Genomic DNA, 27934 nt, shown 5'->3' with positions numbered 1-27934 from the left:
ACTGTTTTTTGGAAAACAACTATACTACTACTACTACTACTACTACTACTACTACTACTACTACTACTACTACTACTACTACTACTACTACTACTACTACTACTACTACAACTACAACAACAACAACAACAACAAACTTTGATATCAGATTTCCTGTTAACGTGGGTTCTCTGTCCAAAATACCAATGGAATTCATAGACTTTTGATCAGTTATCCTGCTGTTATTGTATTCCTAGCACTTTGCACAGTGCCAGGCACACAGTATGGTTTTAATAAATGCTTACTTACTGACTGACTGGCCCATCTCCTTAAATCTTTTATGATGGTCCTTCCTGACCACCTCTTCATTGATAAGATACTGCAGCCATAACAACCATCTCTATTTCCCTTTGGGTGACCTGCAACTTTTAATTCTTTGGAAATGAAATATTCACGTTTCACAGCCATGTGAAGTAAAAGAATACTAGTGCTAAAAAAAGATGGACTTTTGTTACAGGGAATAGCTTGGGATCATTAAAAGCACGAGGAAATTTCCCAAATGCAATTCAGCCCATTTTCCTCCATTTATTCAATTCTGTGCCCAGTGGACTATCCTATCTGAAGCATTTATCCAAAATATATTTATTGATGGATCACCTCTACTAAATGAATAGCATGAATAATTGTAATAGCTGATATTTAAGTATAGTACTTTAATATCTGCTAAGCATTTTGCATGCCTGATCTCACATAATCACACCAAGCCTCTGAGGTAGAAGACTACAGGCAGTAATGTACTGTATACATGAAGAAATTAAGCTCAGAGAGGTTAATCAACTTACCCAGAGTCATTCAGCTAATTAAGTAAAGGAGGTGGGATCTGAACTTGGGCCTCTCCTGCCTCTGAGTCAGCACTCACTCCACTACATGACACTGTCTATCAATTCAAAAGTACAAGCTCTCTTGTCACCTAGTAATGTTGCACACAAAAGAAAACAAACATAATAACATGCAGGGGCAGCTTGGTGGCACAGTGGATAGAGCACCAGCCCTGGAGTCAGGAGGACCCAAGTTCAAATCCAGCCTCAGACACTTGACTCTTACTAGCTATGTGACCCTGGGGGCAAGTCATTTAAACCTGATTGCCTTAAAAAAAAAATGTGCAAAGTAACTTAAAAGGCCTGATGTGTCCTCTCTGTGAGCTTAAGCCTGCACGATGACTTTTAGAACACTCTCTCTGGGCCTAGTAGATCAAACAACAGAGATTAAATCAGTGTGGATTTTTTTAGGCTACTGATACCTAGATAAGAAAATGACTGCTAGTACAAGCTTACTGACACCATGAGTAAACTATTCTTCTAATATAAAAGGAATTTAGTTCTCATATTCTACATAGGAAAGGCATGGAAGTCCAAAGCTAATATTCTGAGATACTACAGAACCTCTTCTGTACACAAGGCTTTACAAGCCAAAACATTAATTTATCTATTACACTCCCAGTACCTTAAGATCTTATAATTTAAAAAGATATCCTTCCCCAAAAAACATTTGGCTGTTTTATGGCCATTCAAATATTAGTGAATGTTTACAGCATCAGTTACATATCTACTGAATCAGAGGTGACTTTTTTTAATTGATAGGAACTTCAATAGAGACACTTAAGTCTAGAGCTATGCTCTAGGCAATGCTCATACTGCAGATTATGAGCCCCACTATGACCAAACTAAAAGCCTCATCTGTATAATACTAACAAAAAGACAGGTTCCTATTTTTTTTTTAAATGTTAAACATGCCTTCCAAGGGCATCAAATGTCCTTGAGTACAGGACATATGGCCCTGTACTGGAATGTGCACAACTCTAGTGCCATCTACAGTACATATTCCTAAAATTTCCTAGGAAGAGAGAGAGAGAAAGAGAGAGAGAGAGAGAGAGAGAGAGAGAGAGAGAGAGAGAGAGAGAGAGAGAGAGAGAGAGAGAGAGAGAGAAAGAGAGAGAATGAGAGAGAGACTGAGAGACTTGGCAGGAAGACCTACAGTTGACAAGAAAATCAGTTACACAGGCCTATATAGAAAGCCACCTTACATGTACCTGTATCAGTGACAAAAACTGTACGGTAAATTTATAGCATTGTTCCTATGGGCTCAGCAACCTACAGACTTAACACTGGTGAAGGACAAGGGAAAGGAGGAAATAAACACATCATCCACACTTTGTTCCTACATTTGTTTAGAAGCTAAGATGTTTATATTTTTAAAACTAAGTACATGAAATTGTGTACTTATATTATTCATATAACATGGCACTGGGTCCTTTCTGCTGACGGAGAATCGTTCTTCCCTAAGGAACAGTAAATGGGGGCCATTATGCCAAGAGAGAAGGAGAAAGCAAATCTTCTACGCTGCTAGTTGCTAGACAGTCTATTGGGGAGATGATTCTGCCAGCTGGTGCTAAAAACAAAAACAAAAACAAACCCAGACATGACTCACACTAAATTCAAACATCTTATTATGACCAAGGCAAAACAGGCAAAAACATAACTTTTTACAAGAGTGCTAGACCTGGAGTCAGAAAGACCCAAGTTCAAATACAGCCTTAAATATTTACTAGTTGTGTGACCCTGGGCAAATCACTTAACTTCTGTTTGCCTCCATTTTGTCACCTGTAAAATGGCAATAACAACATCACCTATATCACAGTTGTTGTGAAGATCAAATGAGGTATTAGGCCCTTAGCAGAATACCTGGCATATGGTGAATGCTTAATAAATGCTTGTTCCGTTCCTCCCTTCTTTTACCAGATTTTGTATACCCTTACATATGAACATATTTTCTCCCTCAATAGGATTTAAACTCCTAGGAGAAAGGGACTCTTTCACTTCTGTCTCTGTATCACCAGTTGCTGGCACACAGGCACTTAGCAAATGCTTAATTTCATTGATTACTACACTATTGAGTCAAGCCATATATTGCCCTTTGGAACTTCTTGGCTGCCCTTCAAATTTAATTTAAGCAGATTTTACTTTTATGAAAAACGCTGCTTTTGTTTTATATGGGTTGTAAACTGCTTTGCCCTGCAAACTGATTTTGCAAGCCAAAAAACTGATTTTACTCCTACCAAAACAATATACTTGTTGACTTAAACTTCAAAGACATTAAACACCACCAAAGATTTCCCTAACGCATGAAAACCCAGAGGTTTGTTAAAGGAGAAGTCACCTGCTGGTTTCTTAAATTATCACTGTTGTGGCATTAAAAAATCAGAAAAGTCTGAATTAAGTGGCTAGCAATTCCAAGGGGCATTTCAGATCAGTGAAGTCTGGCGAATACTGACATCAATGAACGGCCAGCAGCTGCTTCAACATTCAAGTTCCACAATGACAAAAAGAATTCTCAACAAAACAGAAATTTTGTATTATATTTTAGTAAATGTTTGCTTTTAACTAAATATCCATGGATCATATGGATCAACTGGACACTTAGCTAATCTTAGATCTGCTGTTATAAGAAAAACTAAAAGAATAAAGGCTATACATGGATGAAGGCAAAAGTCTTCCTTGAAACAACATCTGGGATGCTTAAATGTGACTTTTCTAACAACTTCCTTCCTAAAAACTTTCCTCCATGTAGGAATATTTCAGCAGATCTGTGGTTTCATCAATAGGGAGGGCGAGTCCCTCCACTGATTCAGATCACAACTCCTCTACACCTGAGTAGATGATTTCATGAGTTGCTGTGGCCAAAGACTTCTCACCTGCTGCCCCACGTTTTGCTGATGAGTATCTCCAAGCTTAGCCGGGTGGGTCCTCAGAGGACAGTCCCGTCGTACTAGAAGCTTTTCCAGACCTGACAGGGCTTGCACTCTGCTGGCATAGCCTTCAGGAACTCAGGGTCTCTTCCACCTGCCATGAGTCCATTAAAAGCCTAGTCCTTTAGTGGACTTTGTCGGAACTCACCTCTGAAATCATAATGGAAATCAATGGGGAAATAATTCAGTATGCAAATTTTAGCTTTATACACTTTTCAGGAACATCTCTGCTTACAAGGTCCTCCTTACCTAGTTTCTTGATTTTGCCACTAATCAGCTACATGTCTACGTGATACCCACATATCCAGATGAAAACTGAAAAATTTAAGCAAATTCCTGAGCAGCAAGTTTTATCTACTTGGTGCTAAATGTCTTGACATTCTAAATACCTGTCTATTTGGTTTAATTGTTCAATTTTCATATGAACATTTGCTATCGCAAATGTAAACTTACTCTGTATCTTTTTAAACAAAAAATGCTTATATACCTCATGTGCATTTAAGTCTTAAGTGTCTGAGACATCAAGATATAGTGGACAGAAGAAAAACCTTGTCTGGAAGATCTCAGAAGCTAGTCAGCCACATGTCCCTGGGCAATTAAACTCTCTGGGCCTTAAGTTTCCTCAGCTGTAAAATTAGGTGGCTGGACTCAACCTCCCAGATCCTTTCCAGCTCTAAATCTATTACACTATTATTAGAATAATAAAGATAGAATAGTCACATTTCTCTGCTCTTACTTCCACATACTGGATATCATTCTTTATATGTATATTTAAATAGCAAGCTATGTTTTTCAATCTCTTATTTGAAGAAAAACTTCACTTAACTGCTCAAGACCTGTTAGCTTTCTCTCCCTAAAAATTGGTATGGAAGCTGTTGGTTAACAAGTAATAAGAATAATCATGATAATCATCATCATCATCATCATCATCTCCCTTTAAATTATCATAAGGTCATAAATCTATAGCTAGAACGGCTCTCAAAAGCCAACAAACCCAAGTCTCCCATTTTACAGATGAGCCCAAGTAAGCTAATCTCACCCAATGTCACACAGGCAAAGAGCAGAATTGGAATTTGAACCCAGAGTCTCTAACTCCAGATCATAAACCACCTAAGATCAACTCTCTCAAGATATTTGTGAGAGGAAGCAAAGATTCTTTATTTCGAAAAGAAACAAAAAGAAATCTACAGAATTCTACAGACTCAACTAAAAAGTTCTACAGTTAAAACATATATAATGTTATCACAAGGTAGTACCTTTAGAGACACTAAATCTAAAAGCACTAATAATTGTATGTGGAATCAATGTTATTTACAAGTAATTGTCTATTCCCATTACATGATACATACACTAGGTATTTTCTTTAGTATTGGTTGCTTTAGAAGCATAAATATGAGTTCATAGCTACAAGCTGTCCTGCACACTCTCCCCATTTTACAAAAATCACCTTGAACATAAAGCAGAGTCCCCATCACTTTAAGGGGCTGCATCTGAATGCCCTTCAAAATGCTCTGATGAACAAAGGCTAGCGCATTTCTAACTGCAGCATTTAAATATACAACTCTCATCAGAATATCGGTATTCTTTGCTTCCTGTTGGAGCTTCTGGCAAGAACAAGGGGAAGAGACATTCCTAAGTATAAAAATCCCTTTTCTGGAGCAGGCTCCTCTTTAACCAAAATTCTCCTATTTCAATGTAAATCCTCAACCTCTTCTGAGCTGGGTGAATTTACAACGTTCTTTTTATAAATAAAAACAAAAATAAACCATTTCACGAAATTAGTCTCATTTAGGGTCTCATAAGTAATAATATCTGAGATTTTTTTCAAATACTTTATAGAGATGAAAATAACTTTGTAACAGATTTAGTACTAAAAAGTTACATGAATCAAAATGCTGTCAAATCATATTTTATATATTCATATCTTCTCCCCTTTTGCACAGATGCTACTGCTTACCATAGGTGTAGAAAATTATGCAGTGAAATTATGCTGGCTATATTAACCAGGGAATATTATCTTTCTTTGGGGTGTCAAGCTATAAGCCAATAGACTTGACATTAAAAGGACATGGAATCATTTAAACATAATGATTTTACATGAAATTCCTATTGGCAAGTTTTTCTGTTAAGCATAATGGAAAGAACATTAGATTTACAGTCAGGGGCTGTGAAACCTATCCAACACTTGCTGGCTGTATGACCATGGGGGGTACAGCCTCCTTCATTGTTCCTCAGCTATAAAATGGGGAAAATATGACCTGTGATATCCCCTGCACAAGAATGTCATGAAGACCTAAGATGGCAATGTTTGTAAAGTCCTTTGTAAAACCTTTAAGTACTACAGAAGATAACGATACTTGGCCCTGTAATTTAACTGGCATAGGAAACTCTGGGATGAGGACATGTTCTCTAGTAGTTCAGCTGGCACCTCCAACAGAGCACTAAAAGGTGAAGTGACTTCATCAGAATTACAGGTGCTATATCCGAGAGGAGATGTGAATCCAGCTCTTCTATGCACTACACCATGCTGCCTCTCCTAAGAGTCAACTATTAAGTCACAACTTCTCTTGCTACATTTCTTATTGTTAAATGCTACCCTCCTGTATCTCCTCTCTGTCCTGGAGTGTTAACAGAGGGTAATAAGTAAAAAGAATAACAGACTTTAATTCGGGAACCAGGATTCCAGTCTCAGCTTGTCACAACAACTGTGACCTTGAACAAATCATAGCCTCCCTCTGGTCCTCAGTTTCTTAATCTGTAAAACAGGCATTTTCAATATAGCCTATAATACTTCCACTAATACTTCACAGTGGTGTTGTGAGGAAAATGCTTTGTGGATTTTCTCTATAAATATAGTGGTCTTCAGTTGCCTCTCCTAGCTCTAAGACAAGGTTTCTTAATTTTTCTAAAGTCTGGACCTTTTGACAATCTGGTAGAGCCTATGGACCCCTTTTCAGAACAATGTTTTTAAATACATAAAATTACAAAAAAAACAACCACTAATCATATTGAAATCGAGCCATAAAAAAATTTTTTTAAAAGTTCACAGGCCTCAAGACATCTTAGGAGACAAAGAAAAATAGCACTGCTATCTTAACTTCCAGGCCAAAATTGGAATATTACCTAGTTTCTAAACTCAACATTTCCCATCTCAATGGCTTTGCACAAATAGTTCCTCCCTACCCCAAAATAGATTCCTTCCTAACCCCTACTGAACAGAAGCCATGATTTGCCTCCAGGTTCAATTCAGGTGCCATGTTCTGTTGGGAGCTTTTCTTACCTCACATTACTTTATATTTACTTATCTGTGCACATGTATCCTCTCAGCAAAATGTAAACACTCTGAAGGAAAGGACTTTTATGGAATCACCAGTGCTTAACACAAAGCCTTATTAGATATTTAACAAGTTTCTGTTTAATTAAGTTGAAAACAAAGTATCAAGAAGTCAAAGGGATCAATAAAGCCCTGGAGTTCCTCTTCACCCAGATAAACTGACAATAGCCAGTATAAGTACAATGGTTCTCATCAGTATGATCTTGTCTCTGAACAAATCAGTAAGTCACATTACAGGGCATATAAAGGAGGTTAAATTGATCAATTCTGGGTCTCCCCCCCAAAAAAAAAAACGAGTGTGTGTGTGTGTGTGTGTGTAAGAGAATGAAAGATTAACGAATTCCTAGTAAATCGAAAACACTTAAAAACAGCAGAGGTGTTCATTTCCAAGTCAGAAGGAAACCTCAGTAGACTATCCAGTACATTATGAGCCAGCATGGATAAGAAAAAGTCAAATCAAACTAAGTTCATTTACCTTGTTGACAGAGTTGCTAGACTAAAACATGAGAATGCCTTAGATTCACCAAATAATTTGACAAAAAAGTGATATACATTTCAGTAGGTTTAGAACTACTTGACCAAGGCTCTAAAACTATTAATTAATGGATCAACCTAAGGGGAAGGTCTCCAGGACCTTCTCCAGAACACTAGAGGGCTCTTTTCCCTTGCTTGACATTTTTATCAATAACTTAAGGTAAAGGATCACTAAATTAGCAAATGACAATAAGCTAGGACAAATAACTAACAGATGGTGGAACTGAGATCCAAAAAAACTTAACAAACAGTAACTGCTGATTGTCCAAAGAAGCATTAAATTGTATGATACTGCTAAAACTATGTAGTTTAAGACAGGCACACATGTCTGAGACCAATCACAAACAGCTCACAGAATCTCAGTGAGTCAAAAGGACCTCTGATGCCCTCTAGCCCAAGACATAACTGAAAAAGAGTATTTTCTGCAACATATCCAAAAGCAGGCATCCAAATTTTGCTTGAAAACCTTCAGTGAAAGGCAACTCACTATCTGCCAAGGTAGCCCACTCTAATTCAGCTCTAATTATTAGAAGATGTTTCCCTGTATCAGGCCTAACTTCCTTCTCTGAAAACTTCATTGATTTACCTTAACTTTATACTCTAGAGGCAAGTGGAACAAACCTGATCTCTGTTCCATATGTCAGTCCTTCAAATACTATGGTTTCCTCCTCTACCCACAGTCCCCAAGGACCAGCAATCTTCTCTACTCCAGTCTACTTAGCTAGAAGGTCTTTCAACCAAACTTCAAACGTAATCAATGCCCTTCAGTTTTTGGACTGCCCTCATCTTGACCCTCTCCAGTTTATTAATGTCCTTCCTGAAATGTGGTACATAGAAATGAACATACAGCAGGGCTCTCAGCAACCCTAGACCTAGATCAGCAGTTCTCAAAGTGTGGTCTGTTTACCCCAGGAGTCTCGGAGACCCTTTCAGGGGGAACCTAAGTAGGTCAAAACAATTTTCACAATAGTAAGATTACATTTAAAATACTCCCTTTTCCAACTATGTATCTGTGTAAGACCAGATTTTTTTTCCCACATACTTCAACAGATCGAATGGTAGAAGCAGATATGAAAATCCACCATTAGGTCAAACATTAAAGATTTTTACAGACATATTTAAAATAATTCCACTCAGTAAATTTTTTTTTGTTTTGGAAAATTGTTATTTCTCATAAAAAATGTTATTTAACAAGTAGAGAGTTTGTTATTCTTAAATGAATTAATATTTTTAAAATTTATCAGCTATTTATTTCTAATACAGCAAATCTTCTTAGATATAACCCACATAAACAAAAGCTAGCTGTATAACTGTTTTCTTTAAGAACGTAAAGGGGTCCTGAGACCAAAATGTTTAAGAACTGCTGACCTAGACAATTTTCTTCTTAAAATGCTGCAAAAGACAGAATAAGCTTTTCTGGCTGCAGCACAACACTGCTGACTGATTCTGAGTTTGCGCTGCACCAAAACTTCTATTTTTTTTTCTTCAGATTTACTGGGAGTCCTACCTTTTTCATCTTGATTTGTGAAGTTGTATTCTTTAACCCAACCATAAAATTTTACATTTATCTCATTAAAATTCTAGCACAGATTCAGCCCAATATTCAGTTCAGTCTTTTCCGATCCAACTGTCATCAATATCCTTCTCATTATGGCTTAAGGCCAATCCCTGATAGCGCTGAAGAAACTCAAGCATCACACTCAGTGCCAGAGATGCAAAGGCATCTCTGTACAGTACAGGAAAGTTAAACGGCCACAAATTTAAAACTGCAGAGGTCCTGTGAGTCCAGCAAGCCCAATCTCCTCATAAAATAACCTCGAAAGTAATTTAACTTCTCCAGTCCCACTTTCCTCATGAATAAAATGGAGCTGTATGTACTATGACCCCAAGTTCCCTTTAAACCCTAACATCGTATGATTCTATCCAAGTAGTACCAATGGAAGTTCCTACACTTACTTCAATGGTGCTACCTACTGAGGAACCACACAAGAAAAGGAATGTGGCCAGGAGAACAATTTACAGTGACCACAATAATTTCAAGGAAAAAAAACCGAAAGACTCCAGAACTCCTGACCAATGCAGTGACCAATCATGACTTCAAAAGACTTAAGATGATGCATACCTGCTATCTCCTTTTGGCAGAATGGGGAATCCATTTTCAGACATGGCCAAAGGACTGCTTTGTTTCACTTCATTATATCTATTTGTTACAAGAGAGGATTTCTATGGGGAAATGGAGGAGAGTTTTTTTCTAGGTAGTGACCAAGATTACAAAAACAAAAGCATCAACAAATAATTTTTTAAAAAATACTCATTAGAAAAATGGTTACGAAGGGGACACAAAGAAACATGGCAGTATTGTAACTACCACATTAAATTTAATACACATTTCAAAAACTATGTAACAAGAGCTCATGATTTCATATATAATCCTTTTTGTTCTTTTTGTACTGAAATGTGAATAAATGTTTACGCTAAAAATTTTTTTAACTTAAAAAACATTAATCTATACAATACATTGAAGAAAAGAAAAAACAAGGCAGCTGAAGGCTTCATTGAAGGCCTTCAAATGGAGGTTGGATGGCCACTCATCTGGGATGTGGTTCTGGGAATTCTTAACCCAGGTACTGGGTAAGGACTGGGCAGCCCTCTATCATCCCTTCCAGGTCTGAGATTCTGTGAACAATTCATTTGTACCTCTTTTTAAATCCTAGCTTGATCATAGACTCGTAGATTTAGAGCCAGAAAGGACCCCAGAGAGCCAGGAGGTCCAATCCCTTCATTTGACAGAGAAGGCAATGGAGGCTCAGAGGGTTTAAGTGATCTGCCCAGAGTCACACAACCAATGAGCCTCTGAAAATCTGAAACCAGGTGTTCCTGACTAAGTAATGCACTCTGTTCCTCACCTCCTCACCCACCTTATTCACTCTACTCTAAGTGATATTTTAACTTTTTCTAAAAATTAAATACACTCTCAAAGAATGCAAATTAGCCACTATGGAGGAGAATCAAAAGAATGTGCCACAGAGTATAAAAACAATTCCAAAATAAAAGCTTCAAAAAAGAATTAAGCAATATCAGCATCTCCGAAATAAGTATATAGCCTAAGAGGGTCATCTGGAAGGAAATACTCATTTAGATGCTGAAATTCTGGTATTTGTCTCAAAAGTTACAGTTATACTTTCAAAATGCATCATAGGCATGTATTTCAGAGTCCCCTTAGTGGCCCCCCAGAATAAAAATTTGCATTAGAAAAATTAAAAAGACAAATTTAAAAAGTTATTACTGAAAATAAAGGTAACTGCAAAACGCATTCTAAATACTATGAACATGTTCATAGGCATAATGAAGATGGACAGGCACAAAACATTTAAAGTCTAATAGTTTAAGTTCTATGTCTAACTTACCAGTTAAACACTCTAAGCAAAAAATCCCTCAGGATATATATAATTTTCTTCTCAAAGTTCACTGTTTAAGGAAGATTATCATACAAAAAACAAAACAAAACAGGAAATGGCTAATTCTAATGCCATACAAAACATTTAAGCAAAAGCTACTAGCAACCAGACTCCATTACTCCATAATTTACTAGAATATGAAAAGTAAAACTGTGAGAAGGCAAGGATGACAGAGCAGCAAGAAAAAAGTCACTTCTGATTACAAAAAGATTAAGTCTTGGTGGAGGGTAGGGGTAGAGAACAAAAGGTAAAGTAGAGCTTCAGCTTTCAGGCAGAGCTACATGACCTTTAGTATGACTGACTCTGGAAACATAAAAGGAGGGCTCCTATTCCATTTTGCCAAAGGAAAATCCTGGATATGGTTTCTTTCATCTTAATACACAATTTCTTTGCTCATATTTACAATGTTTCCCACACACGCAAACTGCAATTACGTACTAATATACTTGAATACAGTATTAATATGATAGCTATGCTTGACCATAGTACCCTACATAAAACAATTAACATTTACATGAAAATTCTTTCTTTGCTATGACCATATGAGGCAAGTAGTGATAAATGGTATTCCCATTTTACAGATGAAGGGGTTAAATTATTTGCCTAAGACTAAACAATCCTTTATCATACACCAAAACCAACAACAAAAATGTATGAATGAAAAAGCATTTATTAGGCACACATATGCTGATCACCATAAGGAAGTCAGAAATAGATTGCTATTAGACAATTTAATAAAGTAGCTGGTAATTGGAAAAAGGAGGAATTAATACATGGATTCCTCAATCCTTTCATTCATTTGACACTTATTTATTGAGCATCTACTACATAATAGGCATCAGACAGACATGAAGACAAATTAAAGACAATCCCTGGCTTCTGAGAGTTTACAAACTGGGAGATGAGAGGAACACAACTATAAGACAATGCAGAATGTAAAAGAAATGATAAGATGTTCCAACAAATAATCCCGGAAGCCAATTTTTACATTGCATATTACACAGGGATTTAAATCAATCATGAATTTCCATATTTGTTTAAAATGAGGTAGTAATCAAATTTTTTAAATCAAGAACAAAAAAAAAAAACAAAAAACTGACCATGCACACAGCACATAAAATGTAACAGAAAGTAGTTAACATCCATTTAACTATTCTATGATGGTGAAAAGTACTTCTCACCAACTCTGGAGAGTAGAAACTACACCTATCAAGGTTGACTACTTGCCATTGATTCCCTGATTCTACCAGCTTTAATGCCAAGAATTTCCTCACACCACCAGCAGTTCTTCACCTCCATCTACAACTGTCTAGTCTCAATTCAACCACTGGCAGAAAAAAACATAACTTGCAGATAACTGGTTGCTCATACATAGTATTTATCATCAAATATCAAGCCCCATTTAAGGTACACCATCATAGAAAAATCCCATTAAGTGTTACTCCCATTTAAAATTTTAGGAAAAAAAAAAGCAATGTTATCAACTACAGATTATAAAAACACAAAAGTCATATGATAGATTTAGCCTCTACTCTAAACATTCTACTCTAATACAGTTCAGTCTATTCTGTTGCAATAAGAATGGCTTAGGAGCAGGAGCTAGACTAGATGATCTTTTCAGATCTTCTCTAGGGCTGATTTTTTGAACTCCCTCACCCCCATGCACCAATGCGCTCATGTGTGTATACACACACACACAAAACTGCATATAATTTCCAAAAAGATAATACCTAAAACCATCTGCCTCTATGGTCTCCTCCAGTGACCAATTAAACATATTTTCCTAATGTCAAAACCTATTTTTTCCATCTGAGGCTCGCAAATCACTTGTCTTTTATACAACCACATTCTGAAATAACTAGTCTTCATTTGAGTTACCACTGCATTTATATGCTGTGAGGTTTTCCTCACCTTATACCTTTATCAATATAACATACCCCCACATCTTTTTTCCATCGTAACAAGGAAATCAGGTCCCACTGACTACTACTGATCAAAGTAGAATAACAGAAGCAAATACAGAAAGAAACATGCAAAGAAAAAAAATTTTTTAAGCCAGAAGATCATTCCTCTAGTTGCATAAGTTCCCTTCCAAGGGCAAGTTTAGTCAACATACATCCCAAACATAGAGAAATGACAGAAACAAGTTGTAGCAAATTACTGTATGGAGATTCAACGTCAACCTTGTCTACATCTAGTCCTGCCCCCTTCTGGCCCATTTACAAGGAGGTATTTGGAAGTGAAACATTTTAGCTGGGTTTTTTTGAGGGGGGAGAGCAGGGGTTGGAACAAAGGGAGGGATGGGAATCAGAAATTTCAGTAGAGACATTTCGAGGTTCAAAGAGAGTGTCAAGGAGATAGCAATAAATTAAAAGACAGAGCCGATCTGCAAAGATCCTAGCCAACTGAAATAACCTAGGAACAGAATCTCTTCTTCCATCAAAAGAAACATTTGCTCTTTTTTTTCCCCAGTATCTCCTTTCTACAGCAACCAGACCTTTCCAGATTAAATCTGCCTTAAGATCACACTGTGCCTGCATTTCTACTCCCTTTTTTCTTTGCTGCAATCAGAAAAAATGACCTCCACATAAAATGTTTTTTGTGGTCCCAACACTACATTTGCATAGTCTCAATAGGCAAGATATGTTTTGGTAATAAGTAAAAATGGCTTTGTCTTTCATTAGTCTGGTCCAGAAAACTGACAAGATGTCCTCTACTGCTGGGAGGAAAAAGGGGACAAAACTCCATCTAAAATACTTGAAACCATAAAAGGTTATTAACAATCAGGATAGATTCACATGCAGGTTAAGAATGTGTGGTTTTCATTTGCAAGTTCCATTCACTTATCTTAATTTAATTACTTTTAGGCTTTCATAAAGTATATCTAGCTAAAGTAGTTTGAGGACTTACCTCATATAAGTTTGATATTAAATTGTTAATACCTCTGAGGATTTAGAGTACATGTAAGACTAACAGCTTTTTTTAGGTAGAGAACTAAATATGAGTCTTAGATTATGGTAAAAATTATGAATAAATTAAAAGGGCTAACAATAATTATAATGGGATTGCCTCCACTACCAGAATAATGGAAACCACCTCTGAGGATGTAGTTTTACTAGACAAAAAGAGAAAATCCAATTACACAATTTCCATTACCAAAACGTCAAAAGTATCCTGAGTTAGAATTTGAAAATAATAACAAATATGGTTTTAATATTAAAAAAAAATTAGAACAGAGATATTTTCAACTACCTACAGATCTCTCATTCATATCTGGAACACCACCTTCAACGTGGCATGAGACCCTCACTTGGCCTAAGTTTTCTCTAGACTGCTGATTTTATCATCTTCTCAATCTGTAATGCATAGTGATACAATAACTCAACAGGCTTGAACATAAGTTCAAATCACACAAATTGTCTTAAAAATTCAAACATGAATGGAACTCAGGTTGTAAGCTTCTTCAACCCAAATTGAAGTTTATCTCCCCCCACACCCATCTTATTCACAAATTTACAAACCCATGCTATATACATGAATGGAAATTCTCCAAAAATCAACTTCTATTTTGACCTATACCAAAAACTACCAAGGAAGAGTTTCAACTTTTTCACCTCAGCTAGTCTCAAATCTGGTCCCATGCTATCAGCTATGTATGTGCACCATTACCAATCCATGAGAGGAAACTAGTTTAAGAAAATTTTAGGCTTTCTGTATTTTTCATGCTAGGTAACGAGAGGGAGCATGTGGAGGAAAAGAAGTATGGGGAAGGAGCTCTTTGTCATCACATCTCCACACCTCTAGAGTTTCTATCAAACCCAATACCTTATTCTAAAATGGCTGCCACCATGGCCTACTCCTGGGCAAGGGGAAAAAAAAAGAAGAAATCTTAATGGAAATTAACATGGAGCAATACTACAAAAATTTAAAAACCAAACATCTGATACTAAACATCAACTTATTAAAAATGCTAATTATTTTGATAAAATGTGCAGAAATAACAATATGAAAACGTTTTCATCCTTTATAAAAGGTTTGGTTAAGTCTGTTGAAAATCAAAATGTTAAAGAAATTAATTAGCTTCATAGAAGTATTAGAGCAATAGGAAACAACTCAGATTATATAACCTTTCCCTACAATCTCAATGTGATAGCAATTGGTAACACTATCTCCCACAGGCTATAAAATCAAATGCTTTAGAACTGAGTAGGTGAGAACTTAAAGGGGATGTCTAGTTTTTCTACTATAGGAAAACAATTTTGCCCACAGTACCTGAAGAGATGGTCAAAGGATTTCAGTCCCTTGAAAACAAAGCATTACTAAAATGGAGATTAAAGGACTGAATTTTTCAGGAATTATGCTCCTATTCATTAGTTTCGCTAATAAATTGTTTTAATAAGACAAACTAGTAACATCCAATTTACTAATCTCTAATGGTGAATAATCCCAAACAGCTGTGCTAACAGAAATTAATGTTCACAAATATTAAACTTAGACTTTATGTGCACTCTGAAACCATTCAGTATTACTTGTTCTTAATTCTGGAAAAAAAAAACACACACTATTACCCTGAAAATATTTTTCAAACAAAAAAAATGTGACTTAAGTTTATAGCTACTGAAACACTGCAATGGAACTACATAAATAAAAAAGTTAGCTGAAAATCTGCTGTATATATCCGAAGACACAGGGCATGGTCTTACCTCTCATCCTCGCCATCAACGAGGGGTGTGGTCAATGGCAGCACCTTCAACGGGAAAAGGGAAGCTGAAGCTGCTATGGCACCTCCACTCCCATCAGAGACTGAGGCCAGGCCCCCGCTGCTTTCCCCAGTGACATTCTGAGGTACGCCAACTACTGCTTGCTCCACAGGATGCCTGGCTTCTTCACTCTGGCTTCCAATGGACTGAGTTAGTGACTGTGTGGGGAACTGAGTAGAACTTAGAGGGATCTGCTGCATCACAGGCAAATTTATGTTAGTTGCTATCAAAGGAGGTTGACTAACACTCTGAACCAAATTCCCATTTTGTATAGCTGAAGTTTGTGCTATATTCTGCAGTGGACCCAAGTTTGTAGGCGCAACTGGTATTGCAGGAGGAACAGCAGAACCAACTTGATTTGCAGCAGGGATATTGCCGGCAGAAGGTAATGGACTCACTGGAGGCAACTGCTGATTTGCTATTCCTTGAGCTACAGATTCTGCTCCTTGAGCCACAGATTCTGCTCCTTGAGCTTGGGACTGTACAGTTACCAAGTTACTTTGAGGTGCAATGACCAACTGCGGAGGAAGATTTGATGCACTGGCTTGAATTCCCTGAATGATTCCAGGCTGAGAAGGCAAAGGTGTCACCTGGGTTACAGCGGCCGGCTGTGGCACCACAGCTGGGATGTTCACTTGCTGACCAACACTCACAACTTGACCACTAGTAGCTCCAGGAGGTACTGCTGGCTGGCCATGTCCAACAGGCTGGCTCGGTGCCCCTGCAGGTTGTGCCTGGACTGTGGTAGACTGCACTGAAGGCTGAATGCTCTGTGGCTGAGCAACGGGCATCACTGGGGCTGCTCCCACACCTGCAGAATTTGGAGGGATAGGGGGCACTGGTGTCTGGAGAACTTGTTGATGCTGAACATACTCTGGTAGAGAAGCAGTGACGGGATTTTGATTCACTGGCTGAACGTGGCCTGGGGCCACCTGGGTAGCCACGGTTTGTTGCTGGTGTCCATACTGTAACTGCTGCGGTGCTACAACCGGCAAAGTGGCCTGCACCAGAGGGGCCGTCTGAGAATAGGACAACTGGGGTTGAGCCACGCTGGAAATGGGAGGCTGCTGGCCTAAAGGTGGTGGTACACCAACGAGGGTAACCGGGGTCGACTGAATGCCAGCCACAGCACTTATGCTGGCCTGCAGAGGAGGCTGACCTCCCTGCTTTTGTGGAGTATAGGTCAGCTCTTGAGAATGCAATTGCACTGGGGCAATCTGTGACTGAGAAATACTCTGTGGTAGACTAGCTGCCGAAACACTCTGTGCCCCAGGACTACTGAAGTCCACTGGCTGCGGGGCCACACCTGGGAGGGCTGGCTGCTGCTGGACCACAGCAGGGGCCCCCATCTCTCCACTCCCCACACTCTCTGTGTAGTGACTCAACGTGCTCACATTACTGCTAACTGAACTCCCACTAGTGCTCTCCCTTTCAGAAGTCACTTCAACTGGGTTCTGTTTTACGGTCTCCACCACTTTGTTTACTGCTACTCCTTCTGTAACCACTATGGGATTTTCTTTTTCATAGAACTCTGTGCAAGTCCATCTACCCTTTTTAAAGGGTTCAGAACTAGAATCTAATTTCACAACTCTAAACCTTGATGTGCCAGCTGCTGGTTGTTGCTGCTGAGCTGAAACAGATCCCACAGCCATTCCTGCAGCTGGGGTAGGAACATTGTTAACAGAAGAATTAGTACCATTGCCCATGCCACTTAGGATATTCACATTAACACTGCTGCCAGCTCCAGGCACAGCATTTACATTAGCAGTACTTATGATGTTACTTGAAGGTACGTTAACATTGCCAGGCATGCTGTTTGTCACGTTAGGATTAACACTACTCATTGCAGTAACTTTAACGTTATTTATTGTATTAGTGCCAGCAACAGAATTTATACCTATACTGCCAGGAGTATTTGTATTGCGGACATTAGTCATTAGAGATGCAGGTGTGCCAGTGGATGATACAGCAGAAGTTGGTGCAGCTGGTAAAACACTGTCTGAACTTCCAGCTGTGGAGAGTTTTCTAGACACTGGGCTTGGGGGTGGCCCTCCAGGAACAGCCGTGCTGACACCGGCATGGGATGGATGGTGGTGCCCATGGTGAAGGTGGTGCCCGTGGTGGTGGTGGTGATGATGGAGATGGTGTGGATGAACACTGCCATTGATCACGACATTCTGGGGTGGATGGTGAGGTAAATGATGCTGAGGAAGGTGGGGCTGGTTGGGAGAGACCGCCCCAGGGGTCTCAGCTTCCTGGAAGTTATTCAAAGTCTCCTCTGAGGAGCTCCGTTCCGGTTCCCCCAAGTCAGTGGCCCTGGAAAGGGACACGTCCAGGATCTCGGAGGAGGAGAGGTCCTCCGTATGGGACTCGTCCAAGTCATCGTAGCTCTCCGTGTCCTCGGCTATGCTGTTGTTGGAGCTGATGCTAGCGGAGATCTGGGCCGGCGTGACGCTCGTGATCTGGAAGCCGCTCTTCTTTTTCATCTGCGCCCCGCCGGGCGGTGCGGGGAGCTGCTGGGCCTGCGAGAGGAGGTGGAGGCTCTGCGGGGGCGGCGGCGGCGCCGGCCCACCAGCCGCCGCCCCGGGCAACGGCGCGGGAGGCGCGTAGTCCTCGGCCGAGGCGGCGTGGCTGCCCACGCCGGGGCCCGCGGCGCCAAGCGCGGCCCCGCTGCTGCCGCTGCTACTGCTGCTGCCCCTTCGAGGGACCGCTGCGGCCGGGTGCGCCATCTTCCGAGCCCCGAGGTCTGCGGCGGCGGCGGCGGCCGTGGCCTCGGGTGGCTGGTGCATTGTGTCTGCACCCTGCACAGGGATCTTTGTGTTCACAGCGCAGGAGCCGGAGGCACGGTCCCCGCTCCTCCTCCGCCGCCGGTGCCTTCTCCGCTCCGCGAGCGGAGGATGAATGAGGGTGAACAAGGCAAAAATGGGGGGAAGGGGTGACACTATCAGTCCTCGGCCATTCACTTTTCCTTCTGGTCCTCTCCACCCCCTTTTATACAGTCCGCTTCACTAGGGGAGGAGGGGGTGGGGAGGAGGTAGAGGAAGGAGACAGGCAGACTGAAGAAGAGGAGAGGGGGGAGAGAGAGAAATGCCCACGTTATCCGGCCAACTTGGAAACCACCACTACCACCGCCGCCACCACCACCACCACCACCACCACCGCCGCCGCCGCCGCCCCCTCCTGCCGCTGCTGCTGTGCAGCGGCTGCTGCACCACCCTCCACCGCGCCCCCCAGCCCCGGCAGGGCCGCCCCCTCCCCCGGCCCAACTCCTTACTCACCCCCTCCACCCTCCCCAACCCCAAAAGGCAGCCCCGGGAAAGGCACGCCCGGAGGCCAGGCCGGTGCAGCTAAAAGCCCGGAGTCTCCCCCTCCCCCCGCCCCCTCCCCCACCGCTAGGCTAGAGGCTGCTCCGGGAGGCGACGCCGCCGCGGCTCAGCCGGGGACCCGGAGGCTTCGAAGGCACCAGAGCCCGGGCCGACCGGCCGGCCGGGGCCAGGGAGGGTCGAGGGGGCAAGGGGGGCGGCGGCGGCGGAGGCAGCTGCTGCTGCTGCTGCTGCTGCAGCCGGGGGAAGGGAGGCCGGGAAGGGGGAAGGGGAGATACGTACGATCCTCGCACCCAGCCGGGGGGCGACGGCGGCGACGGCGGCAGGAACAGCGGCGGGCGGGGGCGGGGGCAGCAGCGGCGGCGGCTAGGGGAGCCCAGGGACCGCTCCATCACTGGCAGCCGCCGAGTCCCAACATCTTCCTCCCTCCGGGCCAGCGGAGGGCTGCGGGCGCAGCCCTGCGGCTCCCGGTCCTCGGCCCTCGGGGAGGCGGGCAGGCAGGTCCTCCTCCCGGCGCCCGGGCAGCAGCCAGGGGGCGTGAGGCTCCTCTCCGCGGCGGCGGCTTCACCGGGGCCGGGGCTACCCACGGACGGACAGACTGACTGACGGGCGCCGCTGAATGGAGCAGGAGGTGGGGGAGGCTGGGGGAGGGGGAAGGGAGTGGGATGGGGGGGAGAGTGTCGGGTGCGCCTGGGGGTTGGGAAGGGGGTGGCTGCGGGGGTTGTTACGAGTGCTTTCCTCCGGCTGCCCCGGCTACGCCGTCTCTCCCCCGCTGTCTCTCACGGCATTGGAAGAGGAGGGACGGGCTCCCGAGCCCGGGCACAGGAGGAGGAGGAGCGTCCGGCGGTAAGAAGAGGAGGAGGAGGAGGAGGAGGCAGCGGCAGCCGGGGGAGGAGGCCGGGGAAGATGGCGTCTGCGCAGGCGCTCTGGCGCCGCAGACATAAAGCCTCGCCTGGCGGGGAGAAGGGGCGGGGCCGGACGAGGTGGGGGGACGGGGGGGCTGGAGAGGCGGTGTTCAGGGATTCGGAGAGCCGCCGAGGCAGCCGCCGAGCTCGGGTGCTCTGGACGGAAACTACCGAAGCCTGGAGTCGGGTGGCCCAGGCGCCGGCGCGGTGGGGGCGGGGACTTGGAGATCGGGGAGCGAATCCGGAGCGGACAGCGTTGTGCTGCCAGTATGGGGTGGGGTGGGGCATGAAGTGAGAGGGGACGCGGGCGCGAGCGGCCGAGGTGTGTCCTCGCTCCCTTTGCTCATGGGGCGTGTGAGCGCGTGCACGCGCCCCAGGAAGGGGGGAGGGACACCCTCTGCAGTGCCTGGGGGAGGGGAGGGGCGGGGCGGGCCGCCGGGCCATGTGTCTGGAGCGGGCCCCTGGTAGAATGGGGCTCTTCTCCGCAGCGCAGCGGGCACATCACGAGTTCTGCTTCCCAGGAGTCCCTAAGCCACCACATGAGTCAGGCTTTTCTCCGTCCTGTCACCTTCCCCCGGCCTTCCCCTAGCGGAAGATACCCACGCCTGCCTCCCTGCTTCCCCACCCAACTCGGATCTTTCTTAACGCCCCGGGCGTGACGGGCGACACCTGGCCCCTGAGCTCCCGCCAAGGGTTCCCCTTTGTGTGCGCCAGACCGCAGCTGCCATGCGGTCCCTTCTCCTGGCGGGCGGTGTGCGGAGGGAGGCGCCCGGCACCGTGCGGGCTGCAGAGGTTAGCAGCTGCAGCCGGCATCCCGGACCAGAGCGGAGCGCCGCTGCTCCGTTTTCTAGCTTGGGCCGCCCCTCCTTTCTGTGTCCCTCAGGTGATAGACCTCCACAGGTGGAGTCCATTCTCCTGCACTGCCCAACGGGAACGGCCTGGATAATGATAATTCCTAGTATTATCTATACAATATGCATCACATTATAATAATGCATTACGATCTTAACAGTATTAATAACAGTGTGTTAGGGTTTTCAAAGCGCTTTACAATTCTCATAGACACCCAACCAAAAAAAAATCCTCTAGCAGTAAACCAGATGAATTTCGAGGCATCATTTAGGATCGAGCAATCACATATAAGACATAAGGGCAGGGAGGTGAGGAAGCTCTTCCAACAGGCTCCCCTTTTGATTACCTACTACAGTTGGGAAGCTAAAGGTTAAGAATCCAAGTGTAGACGATAAACCGTGAGGAATGACTGAGGGCAGAAGAATGTGTTTCCAGAAGTTCTAGTTAGAAAAATCGTAACATTTCACTAGCCTATGAAGCTAGTTGTCTCAGTAATCTGGGTACTTGGAAACGAAGTTTTCCGGAAAGCTCCAGCCAAGGTAGAAATGTCAAGGATCCAAACCAAAGCATTCTTCCCCCAAATTTCGTAGTTTTAGAATCAATCCTCTTTCTTGTCCTGGCCCAAAAAAGGCAGAGCTGTATGACCTATTGAGAGAGAATGTTTATTTAGTAACTCTGAAACTAAAAATTATATGGAGCAGCTGTGGGAGCCTGAAAAACATGGTCTCCGATTGAAAGGCAGAGTTAGGACTGAGACATCCAGGTATCCAGGTTAACTTCTCTAAATCTCAGTTCCTTTTTAGATGAAGTAAGAATATAACTCCTTTGCAATAGTTGTATTTTCGAAATGTAAGGTGAAATATACTGCTCCATAGGCTCAATTATATTTTGAGATGCTTATTCTTGACTTTTGATCGACCTCTGTCAGTGTCTTTTTTCTGATCCTTTCCCTCTCATAGCCAAGGATTATTCAATATTCACTTTAAGGACTGACCAAATAGAAATATCACATGAACACAAGATTGTATTTTAATATTCACTATCTATGTCTCTGGGTATATTTTTTACTTTAAAAAAACTCATCTTTTTTTTATCTCAAAGGCTTTGCAAATGATACTCTTGGTTAATGGCCTTGCTATCAATTTTTGAAATGCAAATCTCCATCATGTTTTTTCAACAGTTTTCAAATGGGAAATGGAAACTATCTTAACTGATTGAAATTCCTTGTGGAATGCAGATAGGCAAAATATGGTTTCTCCAGGCCTTGAGAGAGAAAATATTCCTACAATCACAAAACATGATTTAGGGCTGTTTTATATGTTACTCAAAACAGAACAGTTTCACAGAACCTAGGGGCCCTCTTAACATCATACTAGTATTTGGTCTGAGACAAAAAAGGCCACATAAAACTAACAATAAAAAGTTAACAATAGAAATGATCAACTTAAGTATTCATACAAAAGCATCTAGTCGTCTGACACTTCACTAATAAAAGTGGGAGGGTATTAGGAGTACTATTTCTTTAAAAATTGGTTTCAAACTTCACTGCATGGAAGCAAACACGAAGCAAACAGAGCTTTCCAAAAAGTAGAATAGGTTGTTTATAAATAGGTAGGCTGGAACTAAAAGCAAGGTTTTATGACTACAGAGAGGGTGTGATATGGAAGGGCTTCACATTTAGTTATGAGTAGGAATGAATGGCTTCTGAGGACCCTTTCCAACTTTAAGTTGCTGTGATTCTGATTCAATGAATTCTTGTGCTTCATTAAAATATAGTCTGTAAGTCAGGGTCCCAGACCTCAAGGTCTCAGGATATAAGCAACTTAAAAAAGACTTGCAGCCTTACACACACAAATATGCTTTTATTTTCTAGCTGTCATTATTGTCTATGAATAATTAGCCTTAAAAAGGAGAGGAAGGACCAAGCAGCATACAGAAAACAGAATGCTTCCATCTTGGATTTGATCTCTCAACACATACCTAGCCATTTTTGCAAATAGGTCCATGTTTTTATGTTGTTTCTCTAGAAAAATGTTAAAATTTCACTATTTTTATCATGAGTGTCTAAATTTTTTCAATAACTTTAATTTCTAGTCTTGTGTTAAAGTATTTAATGTAATTAAAATCTAAAATAAAATTTTGAATCTAAACATGGGGTCATTTTTTTTTTGTTGTTATATCTGTTGAAAAACTGTTTCCATCAGAAGTCTTTCTAGTTCCAGAGCTTGGTACACAGTAGCTACTGAATCACCTTCCTACCACATAAAGGATTAATCTTTATTAGACAAAGTAGAGCAAGTGTTACCATCATTTTATAAATGAGGAAAGGGAAACCCAGAAGGCAGTCATATGACCTCATCTAATATCACATGACTATCTGGGTCTTGTGACTCCTCTGTTCATGCTCTTTCTATACTGCCTTAATGATGAATTGTAGCTATAGTTTTTGTTTTATCACAAGGTCACTCCAGGAACAAAAATCCCTGGGTGTCATAAAGCATGAGTCCATTTTCACAAAGAAAATAAGATGTTGCATAATATTAAAAATAAACTAATTGTATATACATATGATAATAGCCAAATAGATATTTTTTGCACCTAGCGTGTCTGTTAAAGCAAGGATAGATATCCGTTTTATGTACCACAAATACAAAAAAAAGTTACTACTTTGTTCCAATAGTATGTTTTGAGTCAATATTAGTGCCAAAGTATGTAAGGCCTTGTTGTTATAACAATCCTGCATTTCATCTGAATGTGCTAAGGAAACGTTAACCTTTGAATATTATTTTGAGTGTTTCACATAGAACATACTACAATGAGTTATAGCTTCTTGTTATGGGCAAGGACTTGTATTTTGTTGTTGTTGTTGTTGTAATTTTAGGCAATGGGGTTAAGTGACTTGCCCAGGTCACACAGCTAGTAAGTATTATGTGTCTAAGGCCGGATTTGAACTCAGGTCCTCCTGAATCCAGGGCCGGTGCTCTATCCACTGCGCCAGCTAGCTGCCCCCTTGCATTTCTAAAACATGGCAAAGAATGCAATTTTTAAAATACCTGAGTTAGAGATGATGCAATAACTAACTAAATAACTAAATAAATAAATACTGTTTATGCACTGATCAGTTCAATTATATCATTTTGACTAATAAGGAATCCATCAAATAGAAAATGAACCCATGTTTGCATGACGGAATAAAAACAAAACAAGATTTAAAGTTATAAGACCCAGGTTCCAATCCCCAGCACCAACACTTCACCAGCAAGTTAAGCAAGTCTTTTAGCCTCTTGAAGTCTTAATATCTTCTTCTGTAAAATGGAAAAAACTTTCCCTTCCTACCTCAAAAAGCTACTCTAAAGAAAAGCACTTTGTAAACCTCAAAGTATTATTATGTATTAAAATGAACAATTATTAACCATTCTTTTGTTCCACTTACTTTATGACTACGCAAATGTGAATATGTTTTAACGTCATAGAACTCTAAATATGGGGTCATAGATTTAACCTAAAGAGATCTTAAAGGTCAATGAGCCTAACCCTCTATTTTATAGACAAGAACCTAAGGCCAAAAGAAGTTTAACTTGTTCAGGTTCACACAGCTAGTAAATTTCCAAGTGGAAAGCATTATCTGTATTCAGCTTGTTAAATTTCAGATGTAAATTCATCTCTGCCAACTAGACATTTTAATATATTGAAAGAATAGAATTCAGGACCTACCTATGGTCTAGTATGCCCATTACATATCAAAGATGGCTATATTAATAGAGCTTCATGATAAACAGGAAATCTTTGGAAAAACAGAAAAGGGCATAAAGAAATGCCACATTAAATTTTCTGAGCAAGCATTGCAAGCCCACAAAGGTGGAATATATTTTCACATTTCTGATGTAAGTAATAATCCATTTATGTCATTTGTACATTAAGGAGAACTTGATGTAATCATGATGGAAGTCTTACCTCCACTACCTCATTTTGGGTTCTCAAAGGCAGCAAGATACAAGTGAATAAGGTTCAAGCTCCTTCTGGAAATGCTTTGATTTGGGGCCTGGTAACAAATTGTCCAGAGGCTCTCCTTTGCTAAGCACTGAGAGGTTCAATAGAAGCTTGACCTGTAAAGGTCAGAAGGGAGAAAGACTAGACTTAGGTAAGATTATCAACCAATGAAAGGTAAACTTAAAAGAAACTCAGTCCTGTGTGGTACCTTTCTGCTTCTATGGTGACAATGAGAGAGTGGCAGAAATGAGAGCAGAAGGCACTGATAATCTTGGGCCATCTACAAATAGTAATTTATCTGTTGATACTCAAGGTGCCATGTCTGTCTAACAACCAACACATTTGTGGAAGTCTTGAACCACATTTTGGAAGCATAATTTAATGCAAGGGCTACTACTCACAGTCAAATAAAGAAGTTGGAATAACTGACTTCAACAGGGCAACAAAACTTATCATACTTTTGTTTGATCATTACTTGGTCATTCTTCCTTGAAGTGGTTAGGATGGCCATAAACAGAGAGACCACCACAAAGGTAATTTCAGCTTATGTACTCGTATCTGTTATAGAGGAGAGTAATTCTAGAAAGAACTTGACAAAAGCCTTCAAATTGTCATCATGTGTTTTAATCATCAGTACATTCAAGGCAAAGATAGGCACAGAAGACTACAACAAGAAATGCTAATAATGTACACAGAAGGAAAAGATTTCAGAAGGGTGGTACAAAAATGAAAATTATATTGAAAATCCAAAACTACACTCTTTGTCATTTAACTATTTTGGAGCTTAAGATTTTAAAGTTTTATTGAAATTTTTGAATGTTATGAAACAATTTAAAACGATGTCGGTCCTATTTCACCATTCCTCATTTCTCATCTGGCTGTACCACAACAGGAAAGTTCATTATGGGGAGAAATTCATCATCCAGCAAGATCCCATTGGATTGGAAGATAGAGCCACGAATTCTAAAATCTCCATTTAGAGGAGGAGGAAGCTAGCTCAGAACATCTCATTTCTCACCTGGCTGCATTACTTTCCAACTTCTCTGACTTTTTCCATGGTGCCTCCACTTAGGGTTCTTCCCCTCCTGCCCTTTTTCAGCTTTGTTTTTGTTCTATTGTTTTCCTCCATTAGATTATAAGCTCCTTGAGGGCAGGAGTCATCTCCAGTTGTCCTGATCTATATCTGGCCTCTGGACCTAGATGGCTCTGAAGGAGAAAGTAAGGCTGGTGACTTTGCACAGGCCTGCCTCACTTAAATCCAATTCACTTACAAGTCATGGCATCACCTTATTGCTGTCACAATCTTCTTTGTGAATGGAGGACAAACAAACAACAGTCCTTGAGGACAAAGATTGTCTTTTTTTTTTTTTTGCATTTGCTTAGCCCCTTCTCTTGGAACACAATAAACACTTAATGAATGTTTATTTATTGACTGATTGACCACTCTCAGGTGCTACTCTATGTTTCATTATGGCTTGAAGGTGATATTGGGTTCTTGAAGGACGAGTTTCTCCATGCTCACGAGTCCAAATAAATTGGGAAGGCTTCAGTTACTGCTTAGTCATATTAGGGGTGTATGGTGTATTCAGGGAGGACTGGCACCTCTGGTGTGAGGGACAGCCTGCCAAGCTTTTTTCAGGGCTACTCATGTACCTTTGGTGTCCAACTGCCACCCGACTCTCACCTGTGGCTCTGAGAAGCTATAGCACATGCACTGGCCTCATCCTGGCAAAACTGTCTGACACTAGCTAAACCAGGTTGAGGGTAACTGACAGGCCTCAAACCCTTTCAGGGGGTCTGGGAGATGTCTATCTCAATCATATGAAGACTTTCCCTGGCAAAATGGGTGGATGAGAACAATTTATCACAACAGCCACGAGGGCAGCCGAAGCAAGTCAAAATCAAAGCCAAATTTGAAAAGATGAGAAGATCATGTATTAATTACAACAGTTCCAAGAATCAGATATTGATTCTGAAAAAATAGGCAATACCAAAGGCAGTGATTCCATCAGTGCTTCTTAGAGAAACAAGCAATGCATCTATACAACAATAAGGCTGAAAAGAGTCCAGAAACCTCCTTACCCAGCAAACCGTTAACATTCTTAGCAAACTGAGAGACGTGAAAGTCAAAGACAATGTTGTTTCAGAGTAAAAGGTCATTTACAAACATTACAGAAGGGGATAACAGACGGTCTTCACAAAGAGGCAAAAAGCAATTCAGTGGAGAAACATGCCTGTAAATAACTTAATAGAAGACCCGCCTGTCAGATTATCCTGAGATGATTTGTATGTGAAACTAGAGGGAGGGGACAACAAGCAGCTGTGAAATGGAACAGATTTCTGTTTCTAGAGTATGTTTTTATCAATAATCTTTTCTCATCAATGACAACAATGGAACTGCCACTTTTGGCCTGTCTGATTTCAAGACCCAATATATATATATTTATGAGAAGAAGTAGCAATTGTACCCAAAAAAAAGTGACTAAGAAAAAACATCAGAATATGCTTAGTTTCTCATTTCTAGGAAATCATCTTGGGAATAGCCTAATATATACTTGCTAAAAACCCAAAAGGAAAACAGGCAGTCTTTCATAATCAGAATCAAATAGGTTGGATTGCGTTTAGAAAATTTCACAGCCCTTTAACTGGTCCCAAGTGGTTGTTTTCTCAGCACTGACACAGGCAGAATAACAAAAGAATCTGAGAAAGGCCTCCCATAGATTGAGTGGATCTTCCACGTAGGATTTGAAGAAAAACATAAGATGAAAAGGTATAAAATATCCACACCAGTGAGATCACAGATAATAAGACAATCACTAAGTTTTATAATGCTTTAAGGTTTGCAAAATATGTTACATATATTATCTCATTTGATCCTCACCTCAACTCTGTTAAGTAGCCAACAACAATTATACTTATTTAATAGATGAAGAAACTGAAGTTGGGAGAGGTTAAATGACTTTCAGGTAGTATTTGAGGAAGGATTTGAACTCA

At 41.2% G+C, this 27934-nt stretch overlaps 1 protein-coding gene across 5 annotated transcripts in view; it reads right to left on the bottom strand.

Annotated features, from left to right (window-relative positions):
- TSC22D1 (TSC22 domain family member 1) overlaps positions 1-20125 on the bottom strand; it is a 165668-nt gene extending 145543 nt beyond the window's left edge. For 2 of the 5 annotated variants that reach the window (XM_020971538.2, XM_020971544.2), the window contains exons 1-2: positions 19476-20125; positions 15814-18926 (exon numbers count right to left, since the gene is read on the bottom strand). In XM_020971538.2, the coding sequence (XP_020827197.1) occupies positions 15814-18659 (2846 nt within the window). In that variant the 5' untranslated portion in view covers positions 18660-18926; positions 19476-20125. Of the gene's footprint in view, positions 1-3749; positions 3935-15813; positions 18999-19475 lie in introns of those variants that run through there. The other 3 variants (XM_020971551.2, XM_078147590.1, XM_020971532.2) reach the window with 3 other exon arrangements.
- Positions 20126-27934: the final 7809 nt, after the last annotated feature.

The sequence above is a fragment of the Phascolarctos cinereus genome, unplaced genomic scaffold, assembly GCF_003287225.1.
Source record: "Phascolarctos cinereus isolate Bilbo 61053 unplaced genomic scaffold, phaCin_HiC Scaffold_7;HRSCAF=346, whole genome shotgun sequence".
Taxonomy (NCBI): Eukaryota; Metazoa; Chordata; class Mammalia; order Diprotodontia; family Phascolarctidae; genus Phascolarctos; species Phascolarctos cinereus.
Note: the sequence above shows the minus strand (reverse complement) of the source record. Positions and strands in the feature narration are given on the sequence as shown.